At 36.1% G+C, this 20637-nt stretch overlaps 2 protein-coding genes across 2 annotated transcripts; one reads left to right on the forward strand and one right to left on the reverse strand.

Annotated features, from left to right (window-relative positions):
- Positions 1–29: 29 nt before the first annotated feature.
- On the reverse strand, positions 30–14593 carry LOC111334326 (signal peptide peptidase-like 2B). Its single transcript, XM_022940026.2, has 12 exons — positions 14465–14593; positions 14251–14373; positions 11086–11265; positions 10618–10713; positions 10127–10278; positions 9342–9601; positions 5752–5875; positions 5352–5539; positions 4716–4835; positions 4165–4245; positions 3693–3847; positions 30–1476 (listed from the first exon to the last, which is right to left on the reverse strand). The coding sequence occupies exons 1-12, from the start codon at positions 14522–14524 to the stop codon at positions 1384–1386; spliced, it is 1632 nt and encodes a 543-aa protein (XP_022795761.2). The 5' UTR covers positions 14525–14593; the 3' UTR covers positions 30–1383.
- LOC111334353 (uncharacterized) lies at positions 14580–17682 on the forward strand. Its single transcript, XM_022940063.2, has 4 exons — positions 14580–14724; positions 16271–16394; positions 16858–16935; positions 17009–17682. Exons 1-4 carry the CDS (start codon positions 14654–14656, stop codon positions 17090–17092), a joined length of 357 nt encoding a protein of 118 aa, XP_022795798.1. The 5' UTR covers positions 14580–14653; the 3' UTR covers positions 17093–17682.
- Positions 17683–20637: the final 2955 nt, after the last annotated feature.

Genomic DNA, 20637 nt, shown 5'->3' on the forward strand with positions numbered 1-20637 from the left:
ATCACCAGTTAATAATAAAAAAATGCACACCAATTAATTGACATTTTAATTTCACCTAAAATTAATACACCTGAAAATCTTCCTGAATAATATTGCCTAATTACACTAAAGAGTTTGGTATAACCTTACAGTAATTCATCATATAACTGCTTCTAGTTCATAATATTGAGACTCATTACATTAATTCACAAATCAATAATCCTATGTACATAATAAAATTTGGTTAAAGAAACTAGAAGAATGCTTTTGAACAGGGAGGACAACTGGAAGACATGGAGGAAAACCATGATAGAATAGAAGAAAAACTGACCACAGAACAAGAATCAAACACAGTCCACTGTCATATGAAGTATGCATAATTTCCCTCCCATGTGCTGTTGCCATTCCTCTCCATCAACTTAATTTTTCTCAATTTCACTTATGTATGACAACCAAATAATCTACTTGGGCCAAATTTTTATAAGCAATTTTGCTCAGAGAGTAGCAAACCCAGCTAATTCCTAACTACAATGGCCATGATTTAATATGAATGCATATCTGCATTACTTAGAAAGGCTACATGAAAAATTATCTAGCCTCTTTTCAGCAATTCATTCAATCATTAACAGCAATTCATTCAATTGTCCCTTGCGAGTCTGTCATAGGTTACCAAAGACTAGGAAGGAAGTTTGATTTCCTAGATAATTATGTGAACATTGCTGGGTGGTAACTTCGTATTTACAACTTAGGAAAATTACCACAATCTTATTGGCATTCTATAATAGTTCTGGGTGGTTTAAGAAAAAGGCAACATTGAATTTCTACCAAGATGAAGCCATATTAAAATATTTTTGTGACATTTGATGACATAATATCCAAGTAACATACAAAAATAAATACCCATTTAGCTTGTTTCTAGAAACATTGCTGTGTTTTCTTAGTAATTTCAAATTAAATAAAGTTATTTCACTTATTTCAATTCCCTGATATCAAAATAATGATTCAAATTAAAGCTGAATGAATCTCTTGTGACTGCTGGTAGCTACAATTTTTTCAGTTGATTCCATTGTTGTGCCTAAAGAACAATTAAGTGCAACCAAAATTGCAAGCCAAAACATTTGGTCAGAATTCACAAAATATAAAAAACAAGTAAGTCTTGCAATGCAAAACACTTGACATGTGACCAACTTTCCATCCAAGTGACTATAACAACAGACTCACTGCAACAGCAAAAACTGTTTTTCAGTAATAGGTCAAACCAGGCATGTGACATACTTAAAACATATAAATTATACCCAAAATGTAACTGCCAGACTGAGTATTACCTTGTTTAACAAAATATTATCCTACTATATTTCTACTATGGTTTGTGAGTAATGACAAATGATTGAAATTAGACTGCTGTTAGTTTTCATGGTCTATAAGCCGTCTAGTTAAACTTTTGCCTTTAAATTCTTCGTCCTCACTATCATCATTCTGACCAACATCTTCAGACACCTGAGACAATAATTTGCAATAAATAAATGAAAAAAAATAAGTATATTAATAAAGAACAGCAAAATTGTTAATATCAATAAAATGGACAAAATAACAGTAAATTAGAAAAAGAAAAACAAGCACACTAAAACAAATTTAAGTGTTTGCAAATCCAGAGAAAACACCTAGATGAAAGGAAAAGTGTCTTCTTTCCAATCTTGGCAAAAACATTATACTGCATTACATTTTTCAACCTGGATTTCTCTATGCCATGTGGCAGAGAAATTTTGCCTGTCATAACTTTTTCAAGTTGTTCTTCATCATCAAAAAAAGTTATTTGCTACATATTCTCACAAAACAAAATTCTGCCAAAATTTAGCACCTTTAGTCCAATAAGGGAGTTTGAAGACCAGTTATTTGCCATTTTCTGTTCTTTGTGATCACTCTCTCAAAATATTCATTCAGGAATAAACTACCATGTTGATTTCTTCTGTTGGTTAAAAAATTTGGCAGTTTCCTTCCACACCAATGGTCAGGTGTTTGAAATTACCTAGCCAAATTTAGATCCTAAAAGATATCCAAAGTCCTTCTAAGCCGTAACAACTCCTGGTACAGAATACACAAACACCCAGTGGTACAAAGCGTACTTCCAGTAAAATTGAGAAGTACCCGCTTTAGTAACTTAAATTTTAATTGTCCCTGCTACAAAAATTAAACAGAAGGTGGGCAAACATTTACTGTACCATCAATCAAAGAATGGAATAACCTGGATAAAGACCTTAAAGAACTAAAGAATGCCAAAGCTTTGAAAAAGAAAGTTATGAACAAAAAGTTATTTCCTTAGTAAACAAAATAGTGATATGAACTTTTTATAATATGGATGATGATATTTTAGCATGTTTTTATTATTATGAATTTTTAGTACATATACATGTTTATTACACGACTTAGGCAGTCAGAGGGCCAATAACTAAAATCAACCAATCAAAATGCTCTATTGCCGGTCAATATTCTCTCAGTATTGGACCGGACACTGTCCTGAATGGTCCCGAATGATACTGCACTTGTGTCCCTTTGAACTTCAGTCGTATAATAAATCTCATATTAACCAAGCTTGCTCGGGACCGTACTGGAAGAATATCGGCCCTCGGTCTTTTTTGTACGGACCCCGCTGCGCTCGGTCCGTACTGTCAAGACCTCAGGCCGATATTCTCCCAGTACAGCCCTAGTACTTGGTTAATAAGATATATTTACCTTATCTTGAAATGTGTTTTGGAATTGCTCCTTATGCATATAAGATCAAGATCAATTCAATTCATTATTTCATGCTATAAATGACATTTACAGGGTTTATGTTAAAGATAAGAGAAAGAGAAAAAATGAAGGTAATATTTGGCCATAAAAATAAGGTTGAGATGTGCATGGTGTCCAAGGTAGCAAGAGCTTCCCAGTTGGACACTGTAATGGTCATATAAATAGCAGCCTATACTAAAAATAAAACAACAGTAAACCAAAGGAAAGGAAAATAATTAAGTTTGATTAAGCAAAAGTTGACGTTTCCATTCTTCCTTAAAGGTAATGCAGGACATGTATTTAAGATGGGTGGGTATGGTTTCCCAGATCTTTGAATGTGTTAGTAAACTGGTCTAAAAAAATTGAAATTACTAGCAAATCTTGTATTATAATTATGTTTTTTGCATGCTGGGGTCAGGGCATCAAGAATGCTGGAACATCTGGAATGCTATCATAATATAATTATATATGTGATACCATAATATGCATGTGATACCACATAGGCTGCCTCATGGAGGATTAAATGAAAAAAAACTGTAGTTATTAAACAATTGCAGTTGTTTTAAGTGCTTATCCTTCATCGTCATATCAGATTCAAGTATTACCACCTTTATGTCAACCTTGTGTTCACTTTTAGTCATTATTTGTACATGTGGTCATTGAAAATAGTTTCAGGTTAAAATGTTTTAAACTAGTTTGAGTTGACTAATTTGATTGTCTATGGACTAGGGAATTACATTTTAAAACAAAGAAAGGAAAATATGACTTTTTATAAAACATTGATGTTAAAATTTATGAACAACATCTGCTTGAGCAGTATTTTAGTTCACTTCAGACAATCAAGTGTTGAATCTCTCCTTTCGAAAAAAATGCCAGAGACTAATAAAAAAGTAAGGTGTAAACAAAGAAGACAGCAGAAAATACATAGGGGGAGGGGGCAGTACCATTTTTCCACTCCAGAGTTTCTTTAGGTCTCCACGTCTCCAGCCAATAACAATACCAGTTATCAGAATACATGGAACCAAATACACAAGGGCAGGTTGTCCTTGCTCCATAACAAACAGCATAACAAATGTGATGAGTAAACCTACAGCATAAGCTGGAATAGAAGAACAAAATCAATAAAAACAAGACACTGATACCTGAACAATAATTTTTATCTCATAAAGAGCTCTCATTCAAACCACTTTTCAACTTGAAGTCTACCATTTATCATAAATAAAATTCATTCATGACAATAATTTAAAGCTTTCATAAATTGGGCATTTTGGTCAAAGTAACATGCTTCTGTGGCCTTACATTGTAAAACAACAATTATGCTGAGTGATGAATATATTGTAGTTAATTAAAAGTAAAAATTAAACTAATAATAGATTGAAATTATTAGCAATCAGTGCAATTAATAGAAGTACTCACCTGCAGTAGTTGCAACATAATATATCTTGCATGGAGTGTTTGTGATGATATCGAATGTGTGACAGAAACTGATGTAAAGGGCTAAAAAAATTATTCAACATCATTTAGTGATCTTGACTCAATTGAAGGACAAAAAAAAAACTTTCCTTTTCTTCACAATCCCATCTCCTTTAAAGCCACAAGAAGTGATTTTCAAATTTGAACCTGAAACTACAACCTTGCTAAACGCCACTTAATTTAATACAATGTTGCACCACTTGGATTCAGGAATGAAGCCGATAGTTTGTATCCTTGGTTCAAAATTTCCATTTTGTTTCAAACTCGTTATCAGAAATTATTATTTCAAAAAGTAAAAGACCATGACCAAACTGAACCATGAAATACAGATTGATAATAGCATTCCTGTGCTTGATAATAGAATGGAGGAGTCGGAAGAGGTGACATATAAAAAATGGATTCCAGAGTACAGACAGTGTCAAAAGCTACTTCAGATACCTGACAAAAAGTTGATATAGTGTGCTAGTTCCTACATTGGTAATAATTGAGCTTACCAGGTACTAGGATATCTCCAAATCCTAGGATTGAATATGGTCTCAGACACACAGATAACACTGACTTTCTGAGTCGGGGTACCTTAATTACCATTGGTAATGATTCTTTACTATCACCACCTTAGAAAAGAAGGAAAAGCAGTGAGAGGTCAAGTGCCAAGTGAGTGAATAAAATGATACACAAAAGTACAAACTTAACCCTTTAACTCAGAAGTGATTACCAGGTAACTTCTCCCATACATCCAGCAAACAGGTAATGAAAATATTCAAAGGTATCAGGTAGAAGTTGGGATCTTGATCTAACACCAAATTCTGGTAACCTATATACAAGGAAATTTCTACCAACTAAAGGGGAGAATCAACAATCAGACCTTAGCAATTAAAAGGTCACAAGGATACTTGCAAACACCAAAATATTAGAAAGGGAAGAAATAAATGAATAAAGCACTGTCATACTGCATTGAAGGTCCAAGTCATTTTAAAAGGAATTTTTTTAATGACAAGATTGTTTTCATTTTTTAATTTCATTTGGAATATCCCATAAGCACCCTTCTTCCCTTTTAAATTAGTATATGAAAGAGGGATCATCCCACCCAACCCTAAGTCAATTCCAAACTGAGTAACACAAACATTTACCTGTAGCAACTTCAACCATGATACTCTTGCCAGCAGAGAAGAGTGGTGTGATATACACAAAAAATGCATCATAAATAAGAAGCAGGACCAGTAGCAGTGTGCAAACCTTCAGGCTCTGCAATCTGATGATTCGGATCAGACTTATACAGAATGATATACCCAAGATGTCCTGGAGTATCCAGGCATAGCTAGAAAGACAAAATAAATTACAGAGAATTATCATTTTTCTGGTTGTAGCAATGTTGGTTCATACCATCAGAATTCACAAGTGACTGTACCTTTACTATAATTATAATAAATATACCATTATTCACTATTTTTCTTGTCATTAAAATGAAGGTAATGTAGGGTTGAATTCACCATATTGATTTCTCAGATATTTTTTCGTGATGATAGATACCTTTTATTCCTTTCAATGCCCCACCAGATGGCAATGGCCAAACAGAATGGTATCAACAAAACAGTTCTTATTTGTGGTTCTTTTTTCAAAAGTGGAATCTGGTTGGGAGGAACTTTACAATCTCCTAAATTGAAAGGAAAATCAAGAAAAGTTTTAAAATCATCTCTCAATTAATAACATTTGATCCTTCAAAATAACAACTAAGTATATTGTCCGGCAACTAGTCTAGACTATTTCTCAAGTGGTTGTTGCATGCTGTTTAATTGAATATTCAGAGTTCCCATTAATGCACAAGTGCGTGTCTTATACGCACAAAAAAATGAAAAGGATGCACAGTTTTTGCCAATGTGCATCCTCAGGATGCAGGAAAAAAGTTCCAACCAGTTAGGAGACTGGGTCTGGTGGGCTTTACTCAAGAATCAATGGAATCATCATGGCCTGCCCTTTGACCCACCATTTTCTTACGGTCAAAGCCATGTCTACTCAAAAGAGTTTATTCAATAAATTATATTCGATATTCGAGAAGGGAAACCTGAAAGTGATACAGATCTGGGGGATGATACCCAAGTGAAGAAACGCAAACTTTGTCCTAAATGGCTGAAGGAGTTTCAATGGTTAAAATATGATTCAACTGAAAAACAAATGAAGTGCAAAGTTTGTCTTGACGTGTATGGCTGTCAACCTAAACCATCGCAAAGTTTTGTGCATAGAGCAATTAATTTTCAGTGCTCAAGTCTGACACAACATCAGTCTGGTAATGACCACATCGTGGCCATAAATATCATCAAACAAAAAAGATCTCATGAAACCATTGTGCATCATGTTCACGAGAAGGCAAGCACAGCACTGAAGGCTCAAGTAAGAACAGCTTTTGACATGGAAAAAGAGGAAATTCCTGACAGGAAATTCAATAATGCACTGATTGATTTGCAGGTTAGTTAAGTCTATTGATTTCATATAAGAGACAGGTTTTCCCCTCATAATTTTTTCTTGTTTATTCATTGTTTATGTGTGGTGTTGATTCATAATTCATATAATGCTAATGGTTGCTCAGATCTGAAGAAAAGTGATGGGATTTATAGACATAACTCTACTGCCGCTGGGTTACAAAACTGCATTTCTGAAGTGTACAAGGAAGATGACCTACAGAGAATCAAAGGCAGTTGTTTTGTTGGCCTGATGTTGGATGAAAGTCTCAATAGAGCAGTTCAGAAAAAGTTGGTTCTATTTTTCAAGATACTTGTTCTGGAAAAAGCCAAGATTGAATTTGCTGCCAATATTGAGGTTAAGGATGGTAAAGCAGAGACTATCCATTCTACAGTTTTGAATTATCTTTTTTCAAACAACATTCCAGTAAAAAAGCTTTCCGGGTTAGGAACAGATGGTGCCTCATAATGGTTTTGCTATGCAACTGCAAGGGTAAATGCCAAAATAGTTTCTGTTTGGTGTGTTGCTCACAAACTGGCCCTAGTTGCACACTGGGCTTCCAAGGCCACCCCTTATCTGGTTAGCTATGAAGAAATAGTTAATGGCATCTACAATTTCTTTCAATATTCTGCTGTTAGGAACAACAAGCACAAGGAATTAAAGAACCTGACAAATCAAAAGGTTAAACGCTTCAAGAAACCTATCCACAGCAGGTATGGTAGCTGTCAACTTATGAAGCTGTGGATGCCATTTATTCTGCATGGACATTGTTATAATATTGTCTCTGGAGCATGATGCAGTATCTAGCAGCAATGATGGGGCAGCCAAAGCAAGGGGAATGGTTAAAAAAATCAAATCTTTTGTTTTTATTGCAACTACTTGCTTCCTTCATGATGAACTTAGTGTTATCAGTAAATGCAGCAAAGTCTCTCAGAAGGACATGTTATACAAAACATGAAACCAAATTTTCACTATTACTAAAATTTTATGGTTTACTTAATTTATTCAACTTATAAATTGTATCATATTTGTATTTTATATAATTATAGACTAATTAGTTTAGGCAGGTCCACATCAGCTGCAAAGCTGCATAAATTTTTAACCTGCATTATCAAATAAAGTTATGTATGTATGTATGCATGCATGCATGCATGCATGCATGTATGTATGTATGTATGTATGTATGTATGTATGTATGTATGTATGTATGTAGATGATTGACATTGATCAAATGCAATCAATGCTAGAAGCAACTGTGTCAATGATCAAAGACATGAAAGAAAATCCTGGTGAGCATTTGGAAGAACTGCTTTCCCACATGGAAACAAATGATTGTGAACAGAAAGGAACCAAAGTGGAAGACTTCCATCTTGCGCAAAGAAAAAGTTTCAATGGAATCAAGGACAATTTCAATGACAACATCACTGCACAAATAAAAGAGAGATTTCCTGAAAAAGATATCTAAGTACTTCAAGTTCTCAATACCATTCTCAACCCTGCCAAATTACCTGGCACAGCTGCTGGAATTTGAAATCATGGTACCAAGATTCTAGAAAGACTAGTTGAGAGATATGCTGATGCATCTGAAGAAGAAAGTCTAATTGATGCTGATGAACCAAGAAATTCATTTATCCAGTTTAAGCACTTTCTTAATAGTAACAAGGACAAACCTCTTCATGAACTATGTGAAATTCTTGCAAAGCCAGGTGTTTACAAAGACATATTACCTTTGTTAATTTTTTAACCCTAGCACAAGTTTTTCAAACAATTCCTCTCACTTCTGTGCCTTGTGAAAGAGGGTTTTCTGAACAAAGTTGAATTCATGGGGCTTTAAGAAATAAAATGTCCCCAAGTGCAGTTGAATGTAAGATGTACATTTCTTATGCATCCAAAAACCATGTAGATGAGGAGAGTGTTTGTGATAGAGCAGTAACGAAATTCTACAAAATGAAGAGAAGAAGAAAGTAAAACTGTAGAATGACACTTGACTGTGACTTGATATGTAAGTCAAATAATTTTTGGTTTAATATTACTACTGTAACATATATTATCAACTAAGACAAGGTGAGACTCTCGCCAGTAAACTAATGCAAGGACTGTTGCTGTTAAGAAACATGTCGAGCACACTTTATTCCAAAATTAAAGCTCTATTAACTGCATTAACACCTGGTCTTGGCTTTTGCCTCTCTGATAGAAACTATAAAATCAAATTTTAGTAAAAGGCAGGGGACCCTTACAAAGCCTAAAGACCCCCAACTTTTTGGGACTGGGGGTCCCAGGGACCCTTAACTATCAAAACTAGTGGGAACTCTGAATATGTCTGACTGTCCTGTCCTTGATCAGTCAGATACAAAACTACCAGGGACAGCCACTGTGTCACTCGTGTTTTCCTTTAATCTAATGACAACTTAGAGCTCTCATCGACTCCTATACGTATGTATCCTAATCTCTGTGACATTTAGCAAAACATTCTGATTGGCCATTGGGAACACTAAATATTTACTAAGAAAAAGTGAGCTGTACACCTAATATGCACAAGATTACAAAGATGTAAGGAGCAGAGAGCTCCTTTTTTTCTGGGGAAGGGGAGGGGGGAGAAAATATCCAACCCACCTCTGCATAGGAGTTACTATGTAAATCACTACAAAGCTGTATTTACTTACCAAAAGGAAACCATAGAACAAGAGGATGAAGACACTCGTACAATCCATTACAGGAAGCCAGAGCAAAGCCCACAATCACAACATACACCAGATACTTATAGAAATAGTACAGCAACAGTAGAGTGCAACAGACCAATAAAACAAATACAATGACCAACAGAGGTGTCACTTCAATAGAGTTCTCTTCAGCAGACTCCCCTTCTCTGTTAGCATTACTGTCATCTCCATCAGTGTTAGTATTGCCCCTTAACACACTCCTCCTTGACAGAACAGAATTAATTCAAATTACTTAAAGAACAATATAATATTGAATGTCCTTCTTCCTATTATCTACACACTAGGGGATGTGGAAATGATGTGCCAATTCAGTAGAACACCAGGGGCCTGTTTCTTGATAGTGCTGGTAACCTAACCAGCCAGAAGCCATGTTTTAAAATCAAAATTTAAAGGATAGGAAAGCAGGTTCTGACACCCAGACCAGTCCTTTTTGTTTCTTTAGCTCATAGTTTTGTTGTTTCATTTTCAAAACTTTTGAAATGGACCCCTATCTTGAATGAAAACAGAACAGCTTTTCGGGCCTGTTAAGTTACCTGGACATTTGAGAAACTGGCCCTAGCACGATAAGTAGCAACTGGATAGTAAGACCATCACCTTTAACACCTCTTTTTAGTTTTGGAGCTTTCAAGATATTCTTTGCTAAAATATGATGGCTGAAAAAGCTTGTAACTTCAAGGAAAAAGTGGGTATCAATGATTAATAATCTTTTAAGATATTAACCAACTTACATGATTTTCTTGTTGGTAATACCAGCCCAGTAAGCTCCAATAGCCACAGTACCCACAGCAAGTAACCACAACACTGCCAAATTGCCATCAATATTAGACAGTAAATCAGTGGGTGGAGCATACATCTGCACTTTGACATTACCACCAAAATCCTACATAAAAAGATTTAAAGATATTGCTAAAAGGCTATCCTGATTTACCTCTATCTTGGAAGATCATTCTTTCCACTCACTAAAATGACATTGTAAAATAAGACTTGTCTATAGGATACCTCTTGTAATTAGAACTCCCATTTTCTATAGTTTTTTGCCTCTGGTCCTTTTTGTTGCAAAAATGTTAATGAAGTGAACAAAGGATTACATGATTACAGGACTACATGATTACAAATTACAAATTACAGGATTACAGATTACAGGATTACAGGATTACAAGATTACAAATTCCTAAACTCTGATAATTTGTTGGAGAGTAGAGTGAAGATATTGACCAACCTTATCTTTGTATTTGATCCAATCATCATGACTAATTACAGCCATGGGTATTGTTACTTGAGCATACTCTTCTGATGAATTGGCAACTGGGGTAAACTGAATGATTAAAAAAGTAAATAAGAATCACTTAATTACTCAGAATGTGTAAACTGATACAAGAAATCACAGTTCCAACAGGTAAATTTAACAAAGTTAAAATCACACAATTTTAGACCCATCCAGAAAACTTGCCCCTAATTGTTATTTATAAACATTTTAACCTTTTCAAAAAAAATAAACCTCATATCAAAACAAGTAACTTATCTGACTCATGATTGAAATACATTCTAGCAATGATGATGACTCATTCAAGGACATCTAAACTTTTTAAGTCAAGAAGTCAAAGTTTCTTAGTCATCACTGATGCACTCCACATGTACATGCACTTGCAGTGAGAGCCTCATAAAACATGTGCATATGTTCACTTACCAAACTATCATTACTGACGATGAGTACTTCTCTTGCGTGAGCATTTTGAGAATACAAAGCTTTTGAAAACAATGTGCAGTTTCCCCTTTGTATTGCCACAGCAGTATCTTGTATCTTTGAGGGATTTTGTGGTACTTGGCAGAGAGTTGAAGGCTTAGCTTCTACCAAAGGATATTTAGGCTAATGAACACATAAAAGGGTAATTGACAATTCTAATAGCAGAAAAACAATGCAACCACACAAAAACAAGTCTCCTCCACAGCTATACTTAGACTCGTCACCCAATGCTCCTCTCTATGAACAGCTGCTTACTTCTAAACTACATTCTTTGCCAATTTCTGACCACTTTGGTTTTAAATATTTGGGAGTTATGTTGTCCTCAACTTTTATATAATACTAAAGGTCTTTATTAAGAATTATTACACAAACAGATGTGCAACAATTAACATGAATAGAATGAATAAGGAAAAAGAAAAGGTATTAATTACTATTGAAAAGACATCTATTACTAAAAACTAATTTAAAATGGCTTGTCTGAACCTTAGGCAAAATATGATTATGCGACCTAGTTCTCAACTGCCGTGTTCTCTGGGGAGGTAACAGATTGCTCAACATAGTGTTGGTGGAAGAGATCCTTTGCCATAATTTCTTATCTCTATTACAATGGATATCCAAGATACTGTGTTGCTTTAAGCAGTAACCCAGCTTATAACACCTGGCAAAGAGCTTATCAATTCTACTTAAATATTTACTATAAAAAGCACACCCCCAGACCTCAATAGCATATGTAAAAACTGAAAGAATCAAACTTTGAAAAAGTAAGTCCAAATTCTCAGTAGGGTAGTCATAATATTTACATATTCTCAATATATACAACCTATTGCTAGCCTTACTAAGTAGATAATCAATATGAATGTCCCAATTAACTGGCACTTGCTCAAAGGTAACACCCAATAGTTTCAGTTTTTCTTTCCTCCCTATGATCTCGAGTGGTTCAGGAGGCGTCTTGGAAGTCTTTCCTCGTAAAAGAAGTTCCCATGTTTTCGTCAAGTTGACTTTCATGCAGTTCTTCTCAGACCATTCAATAAAGGATAGGACTTCCGTTTCGGATTCATCTAAGCCTACATTTGCCTCGATTGGTAAACTAATAGTTACATCATCAGCAAATTTAACTAGAAGATTCTTATTAGTATTAACAGCTTTGATATCGTTAATGAAAATAGAAAATAAGACCGGCCCCAGGACTGTACCTTGAGGAACACCCCTATTTATAGAAACATATTCAGGACTATGACCATCAACAACAACTCTCTTCTTTCTATGATTTAAAAAACTAATAAGCCAGTTAATAATATATGGATTAATGTTAACTTGCTTTAATTTACTACAGGGGAAATTGTGTGATACAGAGTCGAAGGCCTTACTAAAGTCAAAGGAAAAAATTCTGACAAAATTGGCATTACCATCAAGCCACTTTAACCATGTGTGTTGACATTTAATTAATGCCATAGTAGAGTTACATGGTCCAACCATGTTGAGTATACTTCATGTAGGGTTAATAAGAACTTTGGTCTTTTACGTAGGATTAAGTATTATTTACCTTATAATGCTCGGTTACTTTTTCTATCGTGTAAGATGGTTATCATTAGGTGTTGACAACTACTAAATATTATAGTATACACTGAGAATTTTTCTACTAAGAAACCGAGTTAATTTTTGGAATCCCTTGACATTTCTTAACAAATGCTTGATATTTGCAAGATGTTTGAAAGACACTTTCAGTGAAAATTTTACGAAAATATTTGACTACAGAGCATTTAGCCTATTTCAGGCCCTGCCCGGCTGCCAGGCATTTAGACACAGCATTATTATTATTACCCTCATTGTACACCAGTTAAAGTAAACCCAATGCAAACAGAGGTGACAGAACTAAGGGAATACCCCACCTACTTGTGCCTTGAAGAGCTGCCAATAAGGTACCTAATCCCTACCAAGCAAGCTCCAAAACTCAACAACAACAATTTACTTCACGTCGGTAACGTAGGGGGTGGTTAGCCAATCCCCCGAGCCTAATGGCTCATGTTAAGAACACTCGACAAATAAAATAAAGATGTGTATATAAATATATGTCCAAGTTAAATATAATAAAAATGCAAAAATATCCCCTAGCTCCCTACCCCTAATCCCAATCCTGAACCTTCCCTGAAACCCTACCAGCCCTAATCACCTAACATTATAGCGCTAACCCCAAGCCTAATTACCAATTCATAACCCTATCCCTACAATTGTATACTAATACACTTATTACACTTACAGCCAAGCGTAGTTACAGTATGCGAGGTGGGCCAGAATTAAATTCTGATAGAGTGGTTGCCGATTTAATTGAAGATGGTAACTGGTTAGCAAGCCTGAGACAGTCTTTGTACTCAGTAGATCTACTTAAATTAAGCCCAGCACATTATTGGCTTTGTAAGCAAATGCACAGTATTGAAGATCAATACAGTACATGATACTTACTAATTAATTTTGTATCATCCAGTTTACCATTTCCAGATTTTACCAACTTTTACTATGGGTACTTAACAGTGACACTAAATACGTGCAGGTTTCATATACACGCAGTGTAATTCTGATCCACTTTAAAAGTAAATATGACATGCGGGGTCAAAAATCTAACACTTTTGACCCTCTGGGAAATTGGGAAAGATATGTGGTTCAATTCCTTGGGAATTGAACCACTCTTAGAAAAATACGGTTTGACCCCTCTCAGAAATATATGGTATTGACCCCCCTCCTCCCCCTCAGAAATCCCCGGCCTTCACTATACGGGATGCGGATATTAAGGGGATGGCCCATTTAATGAAAATTGTATTGACGGCGATTCCGGATTTCACAACATGAAGCCTAAATAATTACATATAGAACGAAAAAGGGAAATTAAAACAGTTCCCTCTGGCCTTCATGTTTCAACCGAGGTAAACTTCCATCAAAACAAACAAAAACAAAATAACCCAAATGTAAACAATCTTATTTTTATTACGTTAGCTTCGTTTCCTCGCAACTTAACCAGTCGTGAAAAAATCCCAAAAGATCAGCAAATCTATGTTTTGAAGGAAAGCCAAAATTTTTTAAAGATAATAGAACTAATAAAAAATCAGTATTTACCGTGCTATCCAGATGAGTAGGCAGAGGCACCCACTGCTCATTAAAGGCGATGCAGAAGTCCTTAGAATCTTCGCTTCCCTCGACGTGAAGAACGCCCAACTGACCGGCATTTTGTCCAGCTCCCTGATAAAAAAAAAGAGTGTTATTCAAATCCCTACTTCAGAGCGATTCACCACTAAATAAATACTTGATTTCATCTGGATCATCAACACACCTGGTTCGTAAAAGTAAAAAACATCAGTAACAACCCAAACCCGCTTCCAGAGGCTGCCATCTTTTTCCTCTTTCACAGAGGAAATGGACTTGGCAAATAGCTACGTCATAACTCCCTCCCAGACCCTTTCTTGCTTGACGACGCCTGGATTCTCGTAAATGAATTCATTTATTGTAATGTATCGTTTTGATGGAAGAACGAAACAAACTCACAAAATGGCTCGCTCGCGAAGCCCAGTTGAACCATAAACACGAAGAAATGTAAGGTTAACTTTCTATGTATTGGTGTTTTACTTGATGCCTCACTCGGCAGCAATTGGTTTCAAGGTCTTTCGAAAGACACACACTATTCAAAACTGCTGGTCAGCTGTCGGGTCATCTGTGAACTTCTTTTTCCTTCATGGCAGAGAGCGGTCATTGCGAAAAGAATCTCTCCATCTAAAAAAAGTAATAGTAACCTTTTCTGTGGTGAGAATCGTTGGACTGATCTCGGTTATAATTCTAAACTCTTAGATCTTGTACTGGACATCAAAAAGGCAATTGATATTTCGTACGCCAAATAGACCTGTTTTCAGAACTGTAAACAGAAGTAATGACTGACAGCCATCCAGACTTTTTCTCTAGTTATAGAAATTCTTTCACAATTTAAGTTTGCATATTAAGTGAGAACTTTAATCAGCAAGATTTCCGTTTAACCCCATACTTCATTATGCATTCAATTCTTGGATAAAGGAAAGCAGAGGCAAAACGACATATTTCCTTTGGGACTATATACGGCTTTGTTTTTGATTGGTATGGGGTTATACGGAAATCTTTCCCTTTAATCCAAATAAATAAAAATAGGGAACATGGAACTATGAATAATGTTGGGAAATCAGATTAAAATCTGTCTACTCTTCAGAGCTGTACAAACAATCATATACCAGAAAAGGAGAACCTTATGCACCAATCAATGTCTTGCCCCAAGGGGGGGAGCCCGGGCATACGCAGGGGCTATTGACATTTTTGAAAAAAAAATTGTCAATAAGCCCCTCTGGAGGGCCTTCTCAGAATAACAATAGGCCCCACACAAGGAGGAAAGATACATGTTTCATTTATCTAAGGAATACCAGGACACTGAGAGATATATTTCCTCAACAGAAGTTGAGGAGTATGCTATGATGCCACGAGCGAGACTGTCAAACAAAGTTTCAACTTTAACTTTTTTCCTATTTATATATGCACAGAATGTGCAGACATTGAATGAAAACTTATTGTACTAGCTATTAAAAAATTAAAAATAAACAAGCTGAATGTATTTAAGTTTTTTTATGCCTTTTTTGCTTCTGTTGATGTAGTTGGCGTGAAAGCCGCCATTTTGATTTATGCCAACTTGACTCTCTTTCCCAGTCCTTCTCTGATGAAATGGTCAATAAACCCTACCCTGGGGTGAGCCCTGTGTCAATAAAAGTATACAGCCCCTCTCCTGGGCAAGGCTATTTTGTCAATAGCCTGTCTATGCCTGGGCTCCCCCCGTTGGGGCAAGACATTGGTTGGTGCATTATCTTGAAGTAATGCAAACTTTCACAGACTTTCAGTTGCCATCATTTTCTGGCTTTTGAGGGTTGTAATTAACCTCTCCAGTTATGGTTATTGGTGATAATTTGTTCATTATCAGTAACAGTGAGGCATTACATTTGCTGCTTTCTTAAGGGCTGCACTTGGATGAAGGAATATGGGATATTTAGTTTGATACATCTTCATCACCAACTAGCAGTTTTCTTGCTGTGGTACCAGTGCATACTAGTATTGAATGCATTGTTTTCAGCTTGGTCAAACGTGAGATGTTGCTGGCAGAAAATGAGGCACTCATGAGTTCACAGCAGAAGAAACTACAATTGACTTCAAGTGACTTCCAGAGAACTAAGGCAAGGAATGAGCAGTTAGTGCAGGTAATGTTCAGTAATTGCATAAAAAATAATAACGGTGATGACAACATTGATAACAATGAATCATGGATTGAAATAAAACATTTCTATGTCAAATAATGGTTGCATAGTAGGTACAAAGAAAATATATTACAATTGAGGTGAAGACTTTTAAAAATGAACAGCAGTTTGCATGATAGATTAAGCTTTTTTTAGACACAACAAGGTTCCCTGCAGCCATTTCTTGAATTTAAATTATGTGCATTTTTCTACATGCCTCCCAGCCCGAATTGGACAATTTTTTTTTGTCAACTGAGTTGATAATGTAAATTGGCCACTCTAAAGAATTTAAAAACTGATGTTGTGAGCATTAGCCCTTCTTCAGAGTGAAACATTCACAACACGACAGTTTCTTTAGAAACTATCCCTCTAAAGTCAGACATCTTGATGCACGACACTTATGAGTGTTTTTTACTGAACTCTCCAGGAGTTGGAAGCACTTCAGAATGGATTGGGAAAAATGGCATCCATGTGTTCTAATGATGCACAGTTTATCAGTCTTAAGGTGGGTTTCAAGAAAGTTGTAGGCTTGAATAAACAGGTTAGTGTTTTTATTAATTGGTCTTGTTACACTTCAGGAGAGTTACTGGAAAATGGTTGAACAAGAATTTCCCAGGTGGATAGCAAAAAATGAAGCCAGCAAGAGCAAAGATCAAAACTAAAGGCAGTAAGATCTTAAACATCAGTGTACACTGATGAACCATATACATCAGTATTGGCTCAGGAACTGGCGGTCAAAAGATCAAACATTATAATAACTAATTGTCTGTTTGGCAGGAGAGTTATCACTGACTCATGAGAAACCCGACAAACTCAGGTGTATGTCTGTAGTCAGCAGATCAGGGTAGTTGTATCCCTGGAATGTGCAAATAATAGTCTACAAAAAGTATACTGCTTGCTTATTTCAAGTTTTGCTGGCTGTGTTATTAGTCACTGAGCATTTTCAAGCCTGGGCTATGTTCAAGTTTGCTGGTAGAATTGGATCCCAAGGACTTGTTTCTTTAAAGTCATAAGTATAATTAGTGTTAATAATTTTAAAGACGATATTAGAGTACCACCTTGTTTTTAAGAATTTTAAGCTTTTATTGTTTTAGACTTGTAAGTAGTAAGTAGCGATGTGATTTTAGCTGGGTATATCCTATTTATTCTCTAATTCATTAGTTATCTTACTTAATTATTTAGACACGACCCCACAAGCGAAGTGTCGCTTTAAATACTTATCGTGTATAAATAAAGATTATTGATTGATTGATTGATGGTAACTTCAAGAACTTAATTTCCTATTTAATAGTCGAAATCTATGGAATTATAGGTCAATGTTCAGCCCAAAAACCAGTCTTCTCTGTTTTGTTTTTTGATATAAATAATTACATAAAACAATTCACATCTCAAGTTTGAATGTAAACAGGTCAAACAAGAAAAAGCTTATTGGGACTGAACTCTAGGGAATATTTGAGAACTGGGCTTAGTAATTTTTAATTTTATATACTGATCAGTTCATGACAGGGGCAGCAATCCACTCATGGTTTGCACCCTGCAAATGGGATTATACTGTGTGCACGCGCATCTACATGGTTTTCATTAGTCACCGAGATAGCAAGAATTGCAGCCATTCGTAACTTTCAACGTAACTTTATTTCACCCAGAGTTAGTAAAGGAAAGAAGACATAAAACAACATCAATTGAAGAGTACCAAATACAGTTACATCGGCAGCCTTTTCTGAAAAATGTTCTACTGAAAATAACTGACAGTTACGTAAGCTGTGATCGCGCCTCTTTCCCTGCTCCAATGGGGTGTGAACGAAGATGAAAGGAGTACCTTACGGTGGCCCACAGGTGCCACTGCTGCACACTGTAAAACAAACACGTTTCTAATTAAAACCTTGCTTTCTCTTTGCAATTGTTCTTGTTTTCCATACAAATATAAGCCGGTTAGAAATGAGCCTCCTCTGTAGAAATCCGCTTTCTCCCCAGAAATGAGCCCCTCTGTAGAAATGAGCCTCCTCCGTATAAATGAGCCTCCTCCATGGAACTGAGCCTCCTCCGTAGAAATGAGCCTCCTCCGTGGAAATCAAAGTGCTGGTACCTATAGTCCAGGCTTCTCTCTAGTAGCAGTCTGCCATTTTTCATATAGCCAATTTTTGCAGCTCCTGTGGCGAAATTCTGGGCCAGTATGCCATGGCCAATTTTTGCCCCACTCCCGTGGCACGAAAGTGCACGCAGGTTAATGATTGTTTCTTTTTTTTTATTTCTGTGTTTGAAATGTGATTTCATATTTTATATAAAACCTGATAAACGATGATGTTCTAATGATGTTCCTAGTCAAATCTTCATCAACGTTTATTTTCTTTTTCACATGATTATAGCCCTGAAGTCTCCTCTTAAAAGTGCGAAAACTCATAGTGATGCCATGGTAGACCTGTATGTAGCAGATCTGTGATTGTTTTATAATCATAACCCAAATGGAATACTTCTCTATTACCACGCTCTCTATCACATTGAACTCTAAAAAAAATAATGTTTAAAAACTATTTGTAATTACCAAGCTTGTTGGTAGCACAAGTACCCCAGTATTTCTTAGTATTGCTAATATTCAAACAACACCAAGATTATGGGGTGCGTGTGCACCCGGATTAATTATATTAATACCCTAGTCTGTACTGCAACGATTCAAGTGAAAAATAGGTAGGCCACCAGTAATAATTTGGGAATAGTCAATAAAGATAAGGCCTTGACAATACACATGAATATCTAACTAAAAAGTAAAATATTTCAGGGAAGACAATGTAGACAAGCTACACTAAAATGTAATTCTTAAAAACTGTGTTGTTTTCATTCCTTTTTTGCATGGAGCAGGCTAACTTCATTTAACTGTAGTACTCGATCATCGTTTATAAGGTTTCATATAAAACATGAAATCACATTTCAAACTCATACACAAAAAAAAGAAACGATCATTTACCTGCGTGCACTTTCGTGCCACATTTGGGGCAAAAATTGGCCATGGCATACTGGCCCAGACTTTCGCCACATGAGCTGCAAAAATTCGCCATTATCAAAAATGGCGGATTGCTACTAGAGAGAAACTTAGGCTATAGGTACCAGTACTTTGATTTCCACGGAGGAGGCTCATTTCTACGGCTCATTTATACGGAGGAGGCTCATTTCTACGGAGGAAGCGGATTTCTACTGAGGAGGCTCATTTCTAAGCAACGTGCTTGCATTTGTATGGAAAACAAGAACAATTGCAAAGAGAGAGAAGCTACTAGGTTTTAATTAGAAACGTGTTTGTTTTACAGTGAGCAGCAGTGGCACCTGTGGGCCACCTTTCGCTATACGGCTGGTTGAGCGAGTGGGAAGAAATGAATTTAATCCTGTGTTCTGATTGGCCAGTCGAGCGAGAAAGATGAAGCTGATAGTGTGTTGCGATTGGCCAGTCGAGGGGGAAAGATGACGCTAATCCTGTGTCCTGATTGGCCACTCAAGCGAACAAGATGATCAAAGCCCTCTCTGAGCACTCTAAATCTAATTATAGTTCTCCACTAAATTTCTCCGATTCTTATTGGTTTTTAAATTGACCACATGACGCGATAGTGTTCATCCGTGGAGAGACACTATCAGCCCATAGTGCCCGTCCGCGGGAAATATCCGGATGGATAGTGGCCGTCCGCGAAAAATACCCGGATGGATAGTACTCATCCGTGAAAAATTTTGAATGGTTTGACGGCCGCGAAGGTAGGCAGATCGGAAAAATAGTGACTTTTCAATTCTGACAGGTATAACGTATTATTTAGCCAATGTACGGTTGCGAGTTATTGACATTTGTGGCAGACTGCATGAATAAACATTTGATTGATCTGCATTTAGTGGGTTTTGACTGTTTTTCAACTGAGGCGCGGAAGAAAATTTAGTGGTGAACAATAAAGACAATAGAGTGTTTATGTCTCGGAACTGTCGGTCTGATAGTTCCCCTTTGGAAATTTGATGTTCTTAAAACTAGCATATTTGCCCTTGAAGCTTCTCTTCTCGAGCAAATATTTGTTTTAAGAACATCAAATTTCCGCAGGGCAACTATCAGCCTATAGTTCCTCGACAGAAACACTCAGTATCGTTTAAATAGTTTTTGTAAGCGATTCACTGTACGCAACGTTTGATAGGATGATTAAAGTTTTTAGTCCGTCTTCGATAGATAGATAGATAGATAGAT

This window comes from Stylophora pistillata, chromosome 1 (genome assembly GCF_964205215.1).
Source record: "Stylophora pistillata chromosome 1, jaStyPist1.2, whole genome shotgun sequence".
In the NCBI taxonomy this organism is placed as follows: Eukaryota; Metazoa; Cnidaria; class Anthozoa; order Scleractinia; family Pocilloporidae; genus Stylophora; species Stylophora pistillata.